At 41.6% G+C, this 19,706-nt stretch overlaps 1 protein-coding gene and 1 pseudogene across 2 annotated transcripts; both read right to left on the minus strand.

Annotated features, from left to right (window-relative positions):
• Nucleotides 1-778: 778 nt before the first annotated feature.
• LOC112434743 (immunoglobulin lambda-1 light chain-like) lies at nucleotides 779-7,149 on the minus strand. Its single transcript, XM_076883236.1, has 4 exons — nucleotides 7,110-7,149; nucleotides 5,344-5,669; nucleotides 2,030-2,063; nucleotides 779-1,284 (listed from the first exon to the last, which is right to left on the minus strand). The coding sequence occupies exons 1-4, from the start codon at nucleotides 7,147-7,149 to the stop codon at nucleotides 962-964; spliced, it is 723 nt and encodes a 240-aa protein (XP_076739351.1). The 3' UTR covers nucleotides 779-961.
• Nucleotides 7,150-8,493: 1,344 nt separating this feature from the next.
• On the minus strand, nucleotides 8,494-18,284 carry LOC106675062 (immunoglobulin lambda-1 light chain-like; annotated as a pseudogene). Its single transcript, XR_013098372.1, has 5 exons — nucleotides 18,187-18,284; nucleotides 17,770-18,103; nucleotides 14,487-14,505; nucleotides 13,056-13,059; nucleotides 8,494-8,812 (listed from the first exon to the last, which is right to left on the minus strand). The product of XR_013098372.1 is annotated as an immunoglobulin lambda-1 light chain-like (transcript).
• Between the last annotated feature and the right edge of the window lie 1,422 nt (nucleotides 18,285-19,706).

Below are 19,706 nucleotides of genomic sequence, written 5' to 3' on the forward strand. Positions count from 1 at the left end.
ATGAGAGGATGGGTTTCTTGCAAAGGTCTAAAGGAGATGCCTTTTCACAAAAGTGGAAGGAATGGATTGCATTCATGCGTCATGGTCCTGGGTCTTCTGCACAGTGTTTTGTGTTTTTCATTCAACTTCTGTTCTTGTTAGATATTACCGACTGGTTATATGTAATGGTTTTAATGTTCAATGCAAAACAACAAATGACAGCAGAAAGATGCAGAAAGGCTTAGTTTCATAACTGGACTTCATTTAGTGTTCTTTAACAGTAAGTAAGTTAGGTTTAGGCAAACATCGTACCGTGCTCAGCTGTCTCTGATTGATCAAATGATATGAACTGAAACATTTCCATTAAAAACAGCAGGTCCATTTTATTTTACATGGAGCCTATTTGCCATTTACTTGAGTTACTAAGACCTGCAGGTGCATCCTGGAAACGAAGAAACAGAAGCACAGAGAGGCGATGCTTCACTAACCGAGAGTGAAGATACATTTGCAAATCTACAACCAACATTTTAAACCAGTAACACTTACCTTCTCTCTTACTCTTATGAAGAAATATTAAATGATGCTCTCTAGTGGTCAAATGTTACTTAGTCTGTATGTCAGAAAATACTTGTGTTTTAACTATGGGAGCAAGAAAATTGAAAATTTTGTGCTTTTGAGTGTTGTTTTCCTCGGTGTGCCCCTCTCTAAAATGTAACAGTTCATTTCAATCACCTTAAATTTATGTTGGTGCAAAACAGTGGCACAATTTCCCATTTATTCACAAGAAAACACATTTTTAAATCAATGCTTTTATTAATTTAATGCAAAACATGAATTCTTGAAAATACTTGTCAAAAACCAGCAAATGAATACATGACTTAAACCTTTTGCATTATTCTGATTTCTAACATGTAAAGACTGTAATGAGCAAACAGCACAAGCAGTAAAGAAGCAGATTTTAAATGCACATTCTGGTCCTCGACTACTCAGTGGGACATTCTGACTTCTTGATGGTTTTCTCTGAAGTCTGTGAGCCCAAAGACACTTTACATGTATAAACCTTATCCATGTTCCAGTCTGATGTCTGGATGGTCAGAGAGCTGCTGATTTGGTAAGTCTGGTCTGGTCTCTGAACAGCAGTGCTGGTAGAGATCCCACTGCTCACTGGACTCCCACCAGCCAACCAGCTCACATCTGCAAAAGACACAGACTGACTGGACAGACAGACCACAGAAGCTGTGTCGGACTGGAGCTCAGCACTGGACGGAGGGAAGACTGTCAGGACAGGAGGAGGGAGGCTGGAGCCTGAAAATACATGAAGGATGTTCAGAAAACAAAAAAAGAGAAATGAAAGGAAAGAAGGAAATTGGACATGAAGTCATAAAACCAGAAGAAATCAAGAAGACTCAATATGGAATAAATATAACATTTGTTATGAAGTTAGAAGAAAACAAAACTAATGTATAAAATATGGACTAAAATATATGGAAAACAAAAACAAAACTATTGTACAATACAAAATATATAGATCCAACATATTGTTTGAATTTCTTTTTATATTTTTACAAAATAAAATATGATTAGTTACTGTTTAACTTTCCATATAAGATATCTTTGATTTAATTCTACAGGTTTCTGCATAACATGTCAGCTAATGTGGGTAATTTTCTTTCACGTCAAAGAAAAGTGTACGGCCAGGCTCTAATCACTTCAAAGTCATTTTGAACTTCAGTAACAGTGTTAACAACTATTGAAGAAAGAGAAAACGGGCCTATGTATGTTTTTGAAATACCAACCTAAACATAAATTAAAAGCAATAAGAACAGAAAAACAACATATTTCACACCATTTTCATAGAACTGGTTTGACCCCATTTCACATTTTTTAAACACGTCATTCATGTCTCCTGTATATGAGACAACCTGAAACTATTTCAGATTGTACAAAATTGTAAAAAATGATGCTGAACAAGAAACATATTGAACTAAGTAGTCATCAGCAGATTTGTGCAAAATCTCTCTTGTTTTATGATCAGTTAAAAAGTACTTACTTGTCACAATCAGCTTGGTGCCTTGTCCGAATACCACAGTGATTCAGTTTGTATACATGGCTGTACAAAAACCTCCTGACTGTCACTGATGAGGGGAGAGGAACTGAAACATCCTGTAGAGACCAACTTTCACTGTCAACATCTCATTCACTTCATCTGTTTGTATTTTATAACTGTGTCTCTCTCTTTGTAGTTTATTCCTTCATGTCACTTGTTTTGTGCAAGATTTAATAAAGTCCTCATTATTGGTCAGAATTAATCAAAACTGTACTGCCTCTCATCAATAAGATTTTGGCCACAGTCTGCTTCTCTATGAACCAGCTTTCTTGGGAGAGTCTTCCCATGTCTAACAGGAACTCATTGCAGAGTCTCCTGTCTCTGCATGATTGATAATAGACTTGAAATCAGTGTTTGGTCAGGATTTAGATATTAATCTGACTGAGGAGAATCCTGCTGAAATTGCGGGTGAGCTGTAAGAATGATGAAATCTCAGAACTTAGGAGAAGAACCAGGAGCCTGTTTGTACCAGCCGACATAAAAGCCTTCAGCTTTCAGCATTTGAGCAGAACCTTTTGTCTGGAAGAAATTGTTAGGAGGTTGGTTACTTGGGTCAACACTTTTGCTGAATCCCCACCTCTCAGAAAATAAAAACAGATTAAACAAATTTAATGTTTTTTGTCTTGTACAGGCTATAAAATGAAGTAGACATGTTCTAACATGTAGGATCCACCATGTTAGAGCAGATAAAAGAGAGCAAATGGTCGCATAGTGTTTGACAACCATGTCTTACAAAGAAATCAAAAGTTGTCCTAACATTTCTTCATTTCCATTTTTATAAATGTGTTTCTGATTAATCCAAATTAAGTTTCTTTAAATTTTCTCAATCTAGAAGCTCTAATCAGAGTTTAGTGTAGCCTTAATTTTAATAGCTGCATCTTATTAACGTTCTTATTAAGTATTAAGTGTTAGACAAAGTGTAACAGTGATCAAATTTGAGTAATCTAAATACTATTACATTTACTCTAGCTATTTTTAATAATGAAGGTTTAAAATAATTTTTTAAAAATTAGATAGCCGTTGTTTAATAACGGGTTATTTGAAGGTTATATGTTACCTAGAGTTTTCTTGATGAGACGGTCTTCAAGTAAAAGATTCAAAGAAAGCAAAAATAATGCTGAGGAAATTTTTTCCCACAATGTAAATAACTGATATGGAATCATCAGCAGAGTCATCCCATGTCTGACAGTAATGCACTGCTCCTGTTTCTGTCCGCTTGATATTTTAGTGATAATCAATAATTCATGAGGATGTAGAGTTGAATCTGTGTGAGCTCTCAGAATAGTGAAATCTTAAAGCATACAGAGGAAGCCCTCCAGGAACTTGTTTGCAGCAGCTAACAGAATTCCTATCATGTCTCTCAATGTTGCAGTTGACAACAGCTTGTTGACCTGAAGAAACTGTGTGGACAGCAGCCGTCTGGGTCAACGCTATCACTGCATCAACATCTGCCAGTCACTTTCTTAATTCCTCATCCTCTTCTGTAGAGCTAGCTAGATTCTGTAGTACCTGAAGACACCTGCACTCCTTCCAGCCTACTTTGACTCTCGAGCATAAATGCTATAAATGAACCAAATGCAACAATTCTGTTTTGAAAAAGTTAGGAGTAGAAAGTAGATATATTTGTGTTAAAAAGTACAGCTCTGGGGATAGAGGTTCGAAAGCCAAGTAAGCTGCCATAATGACTTTGACAAATGCTGCATCTCGTCTTCTGACCCGAACCAATAGACGTGAACACATTTCTCCGGTGCTTGCCTATCTTCACCGGCTCGCTGTTCACTTCAAACTTGATTTTAAAATGTTATTGTTGACTTACAAAGCCCTGAATTGACAGGCTCCGGGGTATTTGTCTGACCTCTTACAGCCTTGTGTGCCCTCTAGATCTTGTCGATCAAATGATCTTTTGCTTTTAACCATACCAAGGTCGAGGTTGGTTCACAGAGGTGATCAAGCGTTTGGGGTTGTAACACCTAAACTGTGATATAATCTACACAGTTTTGGCGTGTAGATTATATCTACACCCCTGGTTTTAGATGTGTCCATGATCCAATACAGCTGATTCAAATTGCTAAATGACCTCCTCAGCATGTCTTGAAGTTCTCCAGAGGGCTGGTAATGAACTAATCATTTGATTCAGGTGTGTTGACCCAGGGTGATATCTAAAACCTGCAGGACACTGGCCCTCGAGGCCTGGAGTTGCCTACCCTTGATCTACCCTTACACATCAGACAGGCTCCTGCTGTCAATCCTTTTAAATCTCATCTTAAAACACTTTTGTATTTATTGGCTTTTAATACATTAAGAGAGATATTTGACATTTGTTTGGTATTAATAATAAAGTAATATTATAGGTTATTTGGTACTAATTGTTTTGTATTTTTATACAGCACTTTGGTCAACATTGCTGTTGTAATTAAATGTGCTATATGAATAAAAAAAAAAAAAAGAAACTAATGTTTAGACCATCTAACATAATTCAACCATTTCTCTGTGTTGCAGCTGAGAACACCTTTATCTAGAGTGGACAGCAGGTATCTGAATAAACACTAACACTGCATCAGCATCTGCCAGCAAACACATAAAGAACATGTGTGAAATGTCTTTCTCCAAAAAGATGGGCTATGAAACAGATGAGAAGAACATCTTACACTTTAGAGAAGTGATGAGAGAGCAGACAGTCCCCAGCATGTTGTCAGTGTGAGGTGTAAACATCCTTTACTATTCAGCTGAGGTGTGAAAAGAATTGTAGTGAGCAATTAAATTTGATCTGTTGCTTGCTTGCAACAGATCAAATTTAATTTTGCTGCATTTTCACTTCATATGAAACATTGTGCAACTTTAACAGTATCTATTTAGGTTGATTAATGTGATTTACTGCAGCTAGAATGTTACAGCTATCAGAATTTTATCACATTGCTGTTATTTAAAAACATGTACATCATTGTGTACATATATGTGACAACTTGTGTTGTTGGTGGTCGTCATATTCTTTGATATTTTATATACTTTCAGTGATGATTGCTTAAATGTATCAAAAAGAGTAATTCTGTGTTTATAAAAACACTCTCTAGAGTTGGTGGGTTTTCATTGATGAACATTAAAATAAATAAAAAAGAACAATAAACACACTATTTGAAGGTGGTGGGTTTACACTGAGTTTGTTGAATGGGTGTTTTGTCAGCATGTGAAAAAAAGAGCATCAAAAAGCAGAAGTAACAGTGGGGAGGTTTTTGTCACAGTTTAAATCACTGTGATACGTACTCTCTCACAGAGCTGTCCCATGTCTTACAGTAATACACTGCAGAGTCTCCCTCCTCCACATTTTTGATGATCAAACGATAATCTGTTGTTGACTGATGAGTGGATGTGAATTTTGGTGAGGAGAACCCAGAACCATAGTTTGGAGAACTATGGCTATAATAAAAATAGAGCACATACTGAGGAACTCCTCCTGGAATCTGTTTATACCAGCGCGCCTCACTATTAGTAACAGTCCCCAGGTTACAGTCCATGGTGGCTGTCTCTCCTTTCCTCACTGATAACACAGGAGGTTTCTGTGTCACCACTATCACCCCGCTCACACCTGCAAACAACAACAAGACACGGAGTCAAGACAAACACACTGACATATGAATCCAACAAATAACCACTAATCTGAAGCATAAATAAGATTCCATACTTGCTAGAGAGCACAGAGAGTCACCAGCATGTTGTCAGTGTGCGCTCAGAATGGACTTGTAACCTGGAAAGAAATTTCAACGCTTCTTTAGGATGAGGAGAGAAGGTGTAAACCATTTAATATAACACGGAATCTCGAAGAGGCCGATAGGAGGAGGAGCTTTAGTTTGTGCTCCTCCTCCTGCATAGTTTGTGATACTTTTAGGTAAATTATCTTCAGCGGAGGGTAATTCTGTTTTTGTTTTTATAATTATTGGTGATAATGATGTCTCCCTCCTCTCCCTTAAAATTGTGGTCCTGATGTTTATTGTAATAAATTTCTTCCTTCTCCAGTCCTTCAGATGCAGTATTGGTGCTATAAAGTGCTGTCTTATGTACACTGGCCTCAGGATAAATGTGTCAATGGAAAAAAAACCTCCCCAAGCTCATCACATAGAAACTTAGAACACAGAAGTTATGATCCACTCCTCAGGCTGGAACATTGCAGGAAAACATGTATCACAGTTTTACAAGCACCACAAAAAGGACAGCTCTCCCCATGGTCCCCTTTGAGTTTAGCTGGGTGAAAAAAGATATTTATAGGTGAATAGTTTTCAGCTATAATACTAGGACTGACTGAGTTATGTTAGCTAAAACATTTTAGGTGTAGACAACTGTAATCATTTTTGTATTTCAACGTTTTGTGTCACACTGAATGACTGAAAATATTAAATCTTAAGATTTCACAAAAGCTGTAGTGTCACTCATTCAAGTTTTTTGTTTGTTTGTTTGTTTGTTTGTTTTGTCACAGTCCTCCCATTTAATCCCAATGCAACAATTGTTGCCAGTGGGATTAAATGTGTTAATAATGTCACTCAGTGTTTGAGAGTCAGAAAGCAGAAGTATCTGTGAGGAGGTTTTTGTCACAGTGTGAATCACTGTGATACCCCACTGCTAGCAGAGCTGTCCCATGTCTGACAGTAATAGACTGCAGAGTCTCCCTCCTCCACATTCTTGATAATCAAACGATAATCTGATCTTGACTGATGAGTGGATGTGAATTTTGGAGAGGAGAACCCAGAGCCATATCTTGGTGAACTCCAGCCATGATACATGCGCAGCACAAACTGAGGAGCTCCTCCTGAAATCTGTTTATGCCAGGCAGCAACTTTATTTGTAACAGTCCCCAGGTTACAGTCCATGGTGGCTGTCTCTCCTTTCCTCACTGATAAAACAGGTTTCTGTGTCACCACCGTCACACCACTCACACCTGCAAACAACAAGAAGACATGGAGTCAAGAGAAACACACTGACATTTAAATCTAACATGAGATCCATTCTTCTTCGTATATTGTAGACTCTTTACATGTTAGAGCAGTGATGAGAGCACAGAGAGTCACCAGCATGTTGTCAGTGTGGGCTAAGAACTGAGTGGAGAGATGATGGTGGAAGAGCTATTTAATACAACTAACAGGAGGAGGAGCATTGGAGTTTTTTTCTTTTCCCCGTTTTATTGATATTATTATTATTGTTGTTATTATTATTATTAATATTATTATTATTAAGTTTAGAATGCTGTGAAAATTATTTTCACGGCAGGTTATTCTCTGGCACCTCAACATTTGTAGTGACTTTGCACAACAGTGGGATCGTCTAATTAAATAACTAAATATCTGTAAATAAGATGGGCCTGTTCACAAATGTGATGTATGAAAACAGTTGGGGTTTTTTTAAACAGAATTCCCACACTTTGAAAAGACATTAAGATTTAAAAGTTAAAATAAACTGTAAAAATAAAACTGATAAATATGTCAAAATTTTTTCACAGCATTTAAATTACATCATGTCAGCTGAAGGAGATGCTATCTTTTTGTAAGTGACATTGTTACCAACAATCAGTTTAATCAAAATTTAAAAATTACTAAATAAAAAGTAATAAATAAATTAAAAAAAACAATTGTGATTGGTTTTATTTATATTTGGTTATTTTAAATTAGATTGCAAATTTCCTCAACAAGTGATATTAAGTTTAAATTTCAGCTTCAGCGCTCTGTATGCCTGCTCTCTGTACATGAACATTTTGGGGACAGATTTCATTTGGTGCCATGCTACAACAGCCAGAAGCTCTGCAAGTTTGATTCGGTGGGGGGCACTGGATGCCCTTCCTGATCCCACCCCAAAGGGATTAATGTGATGTCTTAAGCGGTTAATGGAAATTCACTTGTTACAGCAGCACAAGGTTCAGAAAACAACAGAAAAATGAATATAGACTTTATTACTTTATTTAGACTTTCTTCACAATACATAAAGTTATGTTTGTCCAAAAATAAAACAGTTTGTGAATGACCAAATGACTGCAACTGAAATTTTTTTCAGTAAGCAGCAATTCACATCGTAGGATCAGTTTAGTTGACAGAAAGCTGAAAACATGAAGTTATGAATGAAAAACTAAGACCTGTAGTTGCATGCTGGGCAGGAAGAGAGGGAGGAGTTTAAAGGTGATGCTTCACTAAATGTGAAGATATTATTGAAGCTTACAACCAACATTTTAAACCAGTGAGACTTGGCCTCTCCTACTTAATAATGAAATCTAGTGTTCATAGCATGTATTTGAGAATATACTTATGTTTCAACTATGGGAAAAATACATTTTAAAAATGATGTTCTTATGAGCGGATTCTTTTGTAATGAGCAAACAGCAAAAGAAGTAAAGAAGCAGATTTTAAATGCACATTCTTGTCCTCAACTATTCAGTGGGACATTCTGACTTCTTGATGGTTTTCTCTGAAGTCTGTGAGCCCAAAGACACTTTACATGTATAAACCTTATCCATGTTCCAGTCTGATGTCTGGATGGTCAGAGAGCTGCTGATTTGGTAAGTCTGGTCTGGTCTCTGAACAGCAGTGCTGGTAGAGATCCCACTGCTCACTGGACTCCCACCAGCCAACCAGCTCACATCTGCAAAAGACACAGACTGACTGGACAGACAGACCACAGAAGCTGTGTTGGACTGGAGCTCAGCACTGGACGGAGGGAAGACTGTCAGGACAGGAGGAGGGAGGCTGGAGCCTGAAAATACATGAAGGATGTTCAGAATCTCCTACCTCTGCCCACTTGCCCACAGATCGCATGAAGCGAGGTGTGGACCCATGCACAGACAACACAGGGAAACAGGAAACTTGGAAACAGAAGATGAGCCATTTATTTTGGGCTGAACACCAGAATATAAAATAAAGAGAAACCAGAATGCAAAAATAGCCTAAACTTGGAAAACTACTGAGACACAGTCAGAGAGTCGGATGAGGGACAAGGGACGACTGACACAATATATACACAAAAGTCTGATAAAGAAAATTGAAGCAAAGCAGGAACAAATTAAACATGACATCACAGCGAAAGCAAGGGGCCATCAAAATAAAACAGGACGTGGCACGAGTGTGATTAACCCCGTCTTTTCCCCCTGGATTCCCCGGAGCCCCTACCCCTGCACATTTGTACATAGCACTTGGTGTTTGTAAAGATAAAATAAGATTAAAATATTGTGTTGTTATATTTCTTGAAAGTATCTGGATTTAGATCAGCAAAAGAAAATCTACTGTTAACTTTATCATTTTATATTTAATTGTACTCTCATTTTCTCTCACGTTCTCTTGGTGGTTTCTGAGCACTAGTAATAACCATTTAGAAAATAGGATTAGGTCATTCTGAACAACATTCAAGTGAGGTTAACAGAAATGCATCTAGAAGAGAAGAGATATGAAAGCTCCTGAAGACACTGGGTATAGAGAAAATCACAGGGAAGAGTTTCAACAAAAAAAGCTTACATTCACAGGTCAGATATTTCAAATATTGATTATTAGATTAGAAAAAGCCTCATGAATGTGTTTCTGATTAATACACACTAAATTTAGAAGACGATTATCTCACTATGATCTATAGTCACTATAACATTGTTTTTGATTAGCTGCATATTAATGAGACACTCTTTTGTCACAGCTGCTCTTCCAAATTTCCTTTTCAAGCATGTTTCAAGGTTGTTCTACTGGACTGAGATCTGGTTACTGCAGTCATTCGAGTTCAGTGTTTTTCAGTCTTCTGTTGTTTAATGTTGGTGAAACAGTGCAAATTATAGCCCCAGTTTCCTGTTCCTAGCTGACAGGTGTAGTCTTCTGTTCCTGTAGCCCATCAGCTTCAAGGTCAGATGTGTTGTGCTTTCAAAGATACTCTTCTGCATAGCTTGCTTGTATTGAGTGGTTATTTGAGTTTCTTTTACATTTCTATCAGCTCAAAGTAATATGGTCAGTCTTCTCTGACCTCAGCAAGGTATTTTCACCAAAGAACTGCTGATCACTGGATGTTTTCTCATTTCAGTGCATTCCCCATAAACCCTAGAGGTGGTTGAGCAGGAAAGTCCCAGTACATATATATATATATATATATATATATATATATATATATACACCCAGCACGCCCCTGCGGGCAGTTTATCCTTCAAGCTCGGGTCCTCTACCAGAGGCCTGGGAGCTTGAGGGTCCTGCGCAGTATCTTAGTTGTTCCCAGGACTGCGCTCTTCTGGACAGAGATCTCCGATGTTGTTCCTGGGATCTGCTGGAGCCACTCGCCTAGCTTGGGAGTCACCGCACCTAGTGCTCCGATTACCACGGGGACCACCGTTACCTTCACCCTCCACATCCTCTCGAGCTCTTCTCTGAGCCCTTGGTATTTCTCCAGCTTCTCGTGTTCCTTCTTCCTGATATTGCTGTCATTCGGAACCGCTACATCGATCACTACGGCCGTCTTCTTCTGTTTGTCTACCACCACTATGTCCGGTTGGTTAGCCACCACCATTTTGTCCGTCTGTATCTGGAAGTCCCACAGGATCTTAGCTCGGTCATTCTCCACCACCCTTGGGGGCATCTCCCATTTTGACCTCGGGACTTCCAGGTTATACTCGGCACAGATGTTCCTGTACACTATGCCGGCCACTTGGTTATGGCGTTCCATGTATGCCTTGCCTGCTAGCATCTTGCACCCTGCTGTTATGTGCTGGATTGTCTCTGGGGCATCTTTACACAGCCTGCACCTGGGGTCTTGCCTGGTGTGATAGACCCCAGCCTCTATGGATCTTGTGCTCAGAGCTTGTTCTTGTGCTGCCATGATTAGTGCCTCTGTGCTGTCTTTCAGTCCAGCTTTGTCCAGCCACTGGTAGGATTTCTGGATATCAGCCACCTCCTCTATCTGCCGGTGGTACATACCGTGCAGGGGCCTGTCCTTCCATGATGGTTCCTCGTCTCCCTCCTCTTTCTTGGGTTTCTGCTGCCTGAGGTATTCACTGAGCACTCGGTCAGTTGGGGCCATCTTCCCAATGTATTCTTGGATGTTCGTTGTCTCATCCTGGACTGTGGTGCTGACACTCACCAGTCCCCGGCCCCCTTCCTTCCGCTTAGCGTACAGCCTCAGGGTGCTGGACTTGGGGTGAAACCCTCCATGCATGGTAAGGAGCTTTCTTGTCTTTATGTCAGTGGCTTCTATCTCCTCCTTTGGCCAGCCTATTACCCCAGCAGGGTACCTGATCACGGGCAGGGCGTACGTGTTGATGGCCCGGATCTTGTTCTTACCATTCAGCTGACTCCTCAGGACTTGCCTGACCCTCTGCAGGTACTTGGTGGTTGCAGCTTTTCTAGCGGCCTCTTCATGGTTCCCATTCGCCTGCGGGATCCCCAAGTACTTGTAACTGTCCTCTATGTCTGCAATGTTGCCTTCTGGTAGTTCAATCCCCTCAGTTCTGACTACCTTCCCTCTCTTTGTTACCATCCGACTACACTTCTCCAGTCCGAACGACATTCCAATGTCATTGCTGTATAGCCTGGTAGTGTGGATCAGTGAATCGATGTCTCGTTCACTCTTGGCATACAGCTTGATGTCATCCATGTACAGGAGGTGGCTGACAACTGCTCCGTTCCGTAGTCGGTATCCGTAGCCAGTCTTGTTAATGATCTCACTGAGGGGGTTCAGGCCTATGCAGAACAGCAGTGGGGACAGAGCATCTCCTTGGTAGATCCCGCACTTGATGGTGACTTGTGCTATGGGCTTGGAGTTGGCCTCTAGTGTTGTATGCCACATCCCCATTGAGTTCCTGATGAAGGCTCTTAGGGTCCCATTGATCTTGTACAATTCTAGGCATTCCAATATCCAGCTGTGGGGCATTGAGTCATAGGCCTTCTTGTAATCAATCCAGGCAGTGCACAGGTTGGTCAGTCTGGTCTTGCAGTCTCGGCTGATTGTTCTGTCTACCAGTAGCTGGTGTTTTGCGCCTCTGGTATTCTCGCCAATTCCTTTCTGTGTCCCGCTCATGTATTGACCCATGTGCCTGTTCATCTTAGCCGATATGATGCCTGACAGGAGCTTCCATGTAGTACTGAGGCAGGTTATTGGTCGGTAGTTGGAGGGGACCGGTCCCTTCTTGGGGTCCTTGGGGATCAGGACCGTCCGGCCTTCAGTTAGCCGTTCCGGGTGTATCTCGTTAACTAGCAGCTGGTTCATTTGTGCTGCACAAATATATATATATATATATATATATATATATATATATATATATATATATATATATAAAATACTCACACCAGCTCATCAGACATGAATAATCATGCCACGTTCAGTCATCATTCTTCCTTATTCTGATCCTATGCTGCTGATGTGAAATGCCGGTTATTTGGATTAGAGTGACAAGCAGTGGAACAGGCTTAGCTAATAAAGTGGTTGCTGAATGTTTGCACTTTACTCGACTATAAAGTAGTTGGTGCTATATTCTCAGATTGTATATGCATCCCACTTAATCCCACTGACACGTCTTCCGAGGAGGAAGCAGAGTCTGGGGATGAGGGGAATGGCCCGCCAATTTCCGGGGGCGAGGTCACTGAGGCAGTTAAACAACTCCTTGGTGGCAGAGCCCCTGGTGTTGATGAGGTCCGCCCCGAGTTCCTGAAGGCTCTGGACGTTGTAGGGCTGTCCTGGTTGACACGCCTCTGCAATGTTGCGTGGAGATCAGGGGCAGTACCTGTGGACTGGCAGACCGGGGTGGTGGTCCCCATCTTTAAGAAAGGGGACCGGAGGGTGTGTTCCAACTACAGGGGGATCACACTCCTCAGCCTCCCTGGGAAAGTCTATGCCAGGGTGTTGGAAAGGAGAGTTCGTCCGATAGTCAAACCTCAGATACAGGAGGAACAATGCGGTTTTCGTCCTGGTCGCGGAACACTGGACCAGCTCTTTATCCTCTCGAGGATACTTGAGGGTGCATGGGAGTTTGCCCAACCAGTCTACATGTGTTTTGTGGACTTGGAGAAGGCATTCGACCGTGTCCCTTGGGGTGTCCTGTGGGAGGTGTTGCGGGAATATGGGGTGTCTGGCCCATTGCTACGGGCCATTCGATCCCTATACAACCGTTGCAAGAGCTTGGTTCGCATTGCCGGCAATAAGTCGGACTCGGTCCCGGTGGGTGATGGGCTTCGCCACGGCTGCCCTTTGTCTCCGGTTCTGTTCATAATTTTTATGGACAGGATTTCTAGGCGCAGCCAAGTGGCGGAGGGCTTTCGCTTTGGTGGCCTCAGAATCTCATCTCTGATTTTTGCAGATGATGTGGTTCTGTTGGCTTCATCGGGTGAAGGCCTCCAGCTCGCACTGGAACGGTTCGCAGCCGAGTGTGAAGCAGCGGGAATGAGGATCAGCACCTCCAAATCTGAGGCCATGGTTCTCAGCCGGAAAAGGGTGGAGTGCCCACTCCGGGTCGGGGATGAGTTCCTGCCACAAGTGGAGGAGTTCAAGTATCTCGGGGTCTTGTTCGCGAGTGATGGGAGAAGGGAGCCGGAGATCGACAGACGGATTGGGGCTGCAGCTGCAGTAATGCGGACGCTGCACCGGTCCGTCGTGGTGAAGAGGGAGCTGAGTGTAAAAGCGAAGCTCTCAATTTACCGGTCGATCTACGTCCCTACCCTCACCTATGGCCACGAGCTGTGGGTAGTGACCGAAAGAACGAGATCGCGGATACAAGCGGCGGAAATGAGCTTCCTCCGAAGGGTGGCTGGCCTCTCCCTTAGAGATAGGGTGAGAAGTTCGGCCATCCGGGAGGGGCTCAGAGTAGAGCAGCTGCTGCTCCACATCGAAAGGAGCCAGCTGAGGTGGTTCGGGCATCTGACAAGGATGCCCCCCGGGCGCCTCCTGGGTGAGGTGTTCCAGGCATGTCCCACCGGGAGGAGGCCCCGGGGCAGACCCAGGACACGCTGGAGAGATTATATCTCTCGGCTGGCCTGGGAACGCCTTGGTATTCCCCCGGACAAGCTGGAGGAGGTGGCTTGGGAGAGGGAGGTCTGGGCCTCTTTGCTTAGGCTGCTGCCCCCGCGACCCGGCCCCGGACAAAGCGGATGAAGATGGATGGATGGATGGATGTATATAGTTTGTATTAAACAATAAAAAAAGGAAGCATCCAGTATTTAATAACACACTATTTGAAGGTTGTGGGTTACACTGAGATGTCCTGATTAATCTGTAATCTGAATGTGAAAGAGTCTAAAAAACCTGAACTGCAATATCAAGAGGATTTTTGTAGTCATCATCACCAGCGAGTACTATGAGGGTCATGTTTTTTGACTTTTCCAGTGCTTTCAACACCATCAGGCCGACCCTCCTGGGTGATAAGCTGACAGCGATGCATGTGGATGCTTCTCTGGTGTCCTGGATTGTTGATTACCACCACAAGGGACTGTCCTCTCCCCCTTCCTCTTCACCCTCTACACCACAGACTTCAGCCACTGCACAGAGACCTGCCATCTTCAGAAGTTTTCTGATGACTCTGCAGTGGTTGGATGCATCAGCAGAGACAATGAGTCAGGGTACCGGGCTGTGGTCGACTCGTTTGTCAAGTGGTGTGAACAGAATCATCTGCAGCTCAACGTGGCAAAGACCAAGGAATTGGTTGTGGACTTGTTGAAGACCAGAAAACACTTGACCCCTGTTTCAATCCAGGGGGTCAATGCTGACATTGTGGATGACTAAAAATACCTCGGTGTATACATTGACAATAAACTGGACTGGGCTAAAAACACCACAGCACTTTACAGGAAGGGCCAGAGTCGACTCTATTTTCTGAGGCAGCTGAGGTCCTTCAACATCTGTTGGACAATGCTCAGGATTTTCTACAAGTCTGTTGTGGCCAGTGCTATCCTCTACACTGTTGCATGCTGGGGCAGCAGGTGGATGGTTGCTGATGATAACAGACTCAATAAACTGATCTGCAAGGCCAGCAGTGTTGTGGGGATGAAGCTGGACTCTCTTAGGGTGGTGATGGAGAGACGAATGTTGTCCAAGATCACGACAATATTGGATAATTCCTCCCATCCACTCCATGACATGCTGGCTAGCCACAGGAGCACGTTCAGTGAGAGACTGACATTACCAAAAAGCACCACTGAACGACACAGGAAATCACTCCTGCCTGTGGCCATCTCCCTGTACAACTCATCCACCTAACACACTGTACACTGCAATAGCTACACCCTTTTTGGACATGCTCTTCTTTCTTATTCAGATATTTATTAGTAAGTGACTTATATATATGTATATATTGTATATATTGTGCTATTTCTTATTTCTTGTATTGTCTGTTTTTGTTACTGTTTGTACTGGAGCACTGTAACCAACACAATTTCCCCCTAGGGATCAATAAAGTATTCTGATTCTGATTCAGAATCCAGAGCCATAGTCTGGAGAACTCCAGTCATGACGAAAACTCAGCACATACTGAGGAACTCCTCCTGGAATCTGTTTATACTAACGACCAGCATTACCAGTAACAGTCCCCAGGTTACAGTCCATAGTGGCTGTCTCTCCTTTCCTCACTGATAAAACAGGAGGTTTCTGTGTCACCACCGTCACACCACTCACACCTGCAAACAACAAGAAGACATGGAGTCAAGATAATACAGATGAATATAACATGGGGTCTAAGCTATTTTCTTTGGCTCTCGGAGGCACTTTTTCTCCTCTCCCTTATCTTCCCTGCTTATGTCCTTGTCTAGTCTCGTGGGTTTTTTTTTTTTTTGTATTTTCCCTGGAACATTCTCTCACAGTCTGTTCTCTAAAACCTAAAAGAGGAATTATGGATTGGATCAACTGGTCCCTAAATGCAATTGACACCCCTTGCTGAAGATATCTACCTATTCGGAACCATGATAACAGGGTTCTTGCTGATCAGAGCTGGCTTGGCCCTGACTTATCGAAGAATTAAGAAAGCGGAACCGGCTGTTCAAACCCCCACAAGGCTGCCCGCTGGGATTGGAACGATGGGAGAGGCGTGAGTTTCTCAAAATGGGCTCATTGAGTCAGCACGGATAAGATCTTGGAGAGGCTACGGCTGCTGTGAATACTCAGAATAAGATCTCTGACTGCAGACTGGATACATCTCGGAAGGGCTAGCCCAGAATAACATCTCTTGGCGCAAAATTGGAGGACATCTCGGGGAGGCACACTGCCGTGAGTTCTCAGAAATCGGCTCCTTGAGCACAAGAAATGACAACATCACAGAACGCAAGTATGGCGAAGCTTGCGGCTCTCCAACGGGACCAGTGTTGGACTGTAGAACTGCTTTGAAATTCATATGAGCTGTTCGCACTAAAGTAGAAAAATAACATCACTTCATGCGGATACCCTCTCGGCGCCAGCTGCAAGGCCGGAGCTGAATAAAACACCCTAATAACGACTGTGTTTAGTCTGTTCCTTCCCATTCCCTACAAGGCCACCTGGGTTGGCTGGAAGACTGTTTACTTAGCCTGGCAGGGCGAAGGACACTGTCTCAGCTGAACTATGGACACGCACACACATACATATACTGATACTGATAAGCACTCACGGACGCATCAACATCCCTACCCCGGATCCAACGCCACCTCCAACGCTTACCTCCCCTCTGATGTGGACATCGGGTCAGTTGGAGGCGCAGTCGAAAGATTGCAGCGGTCCCAGATCAGATGTACACACTGGATCTCTTTCCCATGTTGCTTGTCTGTGTTTATTGTGCTATGGTGTGTTGATATCTGTGCATTCCTGTATTATCCTTTTGTGTTACACATTTCGATGTTTTTTTCCTCGCTACCTAGCCTGACCTGTCTCCCCAATGTGATGTTTGTGTATTGTATGTACGGTCGGCAAGGTCTGTCATCTAGGTTGTGGGCAAAAGACCTGCAACTGACAAATAAAGGCTATCTCATCTCATCATCTCATCTATACTGTAACTCAGACTCTTTACATGTTAGAGCAGTGATGAGAGCACAGAGAGTCACCAGCATGTTGTTCATTTGAGCAAAGAATTGAGAAGTGAAAGATTTGGAAGAGCTATTTAACACAACTAATGGGAGGAGGAGCTGTTGGTATTTCTTTGTATTTCATTGGTTACTTTCCTTTCTTCTTAATCATCCATCATTTTTGATTGTTTATATATACTTTTTTCACTACTACTACGACTACTACTACTATTATTATTATTTTAAACAAAAAGTGAGTAGTTTTCTGCTACCATTCAAGGGAGCTGGACTGACCAAATTATATTACCTAAAACATTTTAGGTGTAAACTGTCACATTCATTTCAGTATGTCTGTGTTTTATTCCACACTGGGTGTTTGGGAATGTAATATGTTCAGATTCCACAAAAGCTATGGTGTCACTTAGTTTGTTTGTTTTTCTTTTTATGTCCTCCCTAATGTCTCTCCATGTTTCACAGTAACACATTGCTGAGTGTCCTGCTTTTAACTGTTAATTAACATCTGCTTGTCCCCACTGAAAAACTGTGTGCATACTGAAGAGCTCCATCAAAGATTCTTCTCTAATCTCTTAATTTTGCAGCTAGCAAAAAAAAAAAAAAAAAACGCTATTTGAAGGTGGTGGGATTACACTGAGTTTGTTGGGTGTGTCTTTTATAAAAAAGACCATCAAAAAGCAGAAGTGTCTGTGTGGAGGTTTTTGTCACACTGTAAATCACTGTGATACTATGTGCTCATTAACAGAGGTGTCCCATGTCTGACAGTAATAGACTGCAGAGTCTCCCTCCTCCACATTGCTGATGATCAAACGATAATCTGATGTTGACTGATGAGTGGATGTGAATTTTGGAGAGGAGAACCCAGAGCCATAGGTTGGAGAACTCCAGTCATGACGAAACCTCAGCACATACTGAGGAACTCCTCCTGGAATCTGTTTGTACCAACGAGCAGCACTGTCAGTAACAGTCCCCAGGTTACAGTCCATCGTGGCTGTCTCTCCTTTCCTCACTGATAAAACAGGTTTCTGTGTAACCACCGTCACACCACTCACACCTGCAAACAACATGAAGACACAGAGTCAAGAGAAACACACCGACATTAGTATATATGTGTGCAATATAAGTCAAAGTCTTTACATGTTAGAGCAGTGATGAGACCACAGAGAGTTGCCAGCATGATGTCGATGTGAACTAAGAACTGAAGAAAAGGTGCTGGAGGAGCCATTTAATACAACTAACAGGAGGAGGAGCTGTGTCTCCTCCTTTCACCCTATTACATCATCACAATATTTATTTTCTTTTTTCTTCATTTATTTTTTATTAACAACATGATGTATATATTTCAGTTGAAACATTAAAAAAGAATAATGGAGAAAAGTATACCAAGGCCTCCAGAAGCACAAAGGGAATAATACTGATATTAAAACAAAATGGGAAAAAGAACTAGACATACAAATATCAAAGGAGGATTGATCTGCTATGTGGGTGACACACAATGTGAAATAATTGAAGAGAATTTACTTCGAAAAAATTGAATTTGTGTTTTTCTTACACCTTAAAAGGAATGTATAAGTTACAAAGTCAAGAGACAGTCTGGTCACATAAATGCCACCCACTCACAAAACCTCTGGAAATGTAATAAAATCATAATATTTTGGAACAATACAAGTCTTACTCAAAGAAAAAAGCTATAGACTGTGAAATCCCTGTAGAGACCATGGTGCTGTATTTTGGAGTAATTCAAGAGGCTGTTGTGATTAAAAAAAGATCAATACTGTATTCATGCTAAATATTGCTCATTGTTTGGTTACAAAAAATAAAATAAAAGCTAAAACAAAGAACTGGAATATAAAGGGAAATCTTTATAAGAGGATGACCTTCTTGCAAAGGTCTAGGCGACTTTTCACAAAAGTGGAAGAAATGGATTGCCTTCATGTGTCATGGTCCTGGGCCTTGTGCCCTGTGTTTTGTTTTCATTCAATTATGTCCTTGTTAGATATCTATAGATAATATCTTATATTAATGTGTCATTATTCAGATCAGATCAGAATCTTTATTGTCACTGTCACAGGTACAACAAAATTAAAAATGGTCCCCGATCAGTGCATCATCCCTAACAATATCAAAATATAAATAAAACAATAAAATTCAATAAATAAAATACTTTGAATACTTAAAGTGCTTATAAGAAGCATCAGCAAACATTTACATACATTCCCACATACATGCTTCAGTCAGTGCATAGATTTTTTTTTTTTTTTTTTTGCCTGTCCCGTTTGGCTCTTTTGCCATCAGAATTGTTGTCTAAAGGCAAAGAAAGATGCCCAACGGATTTACTTTACCAAATTGACCATCCCAGCCTTGCCGTAATGGTCCATTTGATTCACCTTTTATTCTTTCTTTTATTTTCACTTACTGAATACGGGACAGACTTGACTGGGGGAAAGAAGGGGAGAAAGAAAGAGGGAAAGAGAAACAGCTGAGAAGAAGGACGGGGGAGAAGGGCAAAAGACAAAAACCAACAGAACGGGCAGAGAAGAAAAAAATGCATATATCAATCACCTGGGTCACCTGCTGAGAAAGAAAAAAGAAAATAAGCAGAAGAGAACAAGAGCAACAGAACAAACAACACCACAATGATACATGGGAATACGACA

This window comes from Maylandia zebra, linkage group LG4, assembly GCF_041146795.1.
Source record: "Maylandia zebra isolate NMK-2024a linkage group LG4, Mzebra_GT3a, whole genome shotgun sequence".
In the NCBI taxonomy this organism is placed as follows: Eukaryota; Metazoa; Chordata; class Actinopteri; order Cichliformes; family Cichlidae; genus Maylandia; species Maylandia zebra.

Excerpts from the sequence above, each read along its gene's own strand:
- LOC112434743 (XM_076883236.1), bottom strand. The coding sequence starts at position 7,149 with ATGCTGGTGACTCTCTGTGCTCTCATCACTGCTCTAACAT. Across the intron at positions 5,670-7,109 it reads TCTCATCACTGCTCTAACAT|GTGTGAGCGGGGTGATAGTG; the intron begins GTAAAGAGTCTA and ends TGTTGTTTGCAG. Across the intron at positions 1,285-2,029 it reads CACCAAGCTGATTGTGACAA|GCTCCAGCCTCCCTCCTCCT; the intron begins GTAAGTACTTTT and ends ATGTATTTTCAG.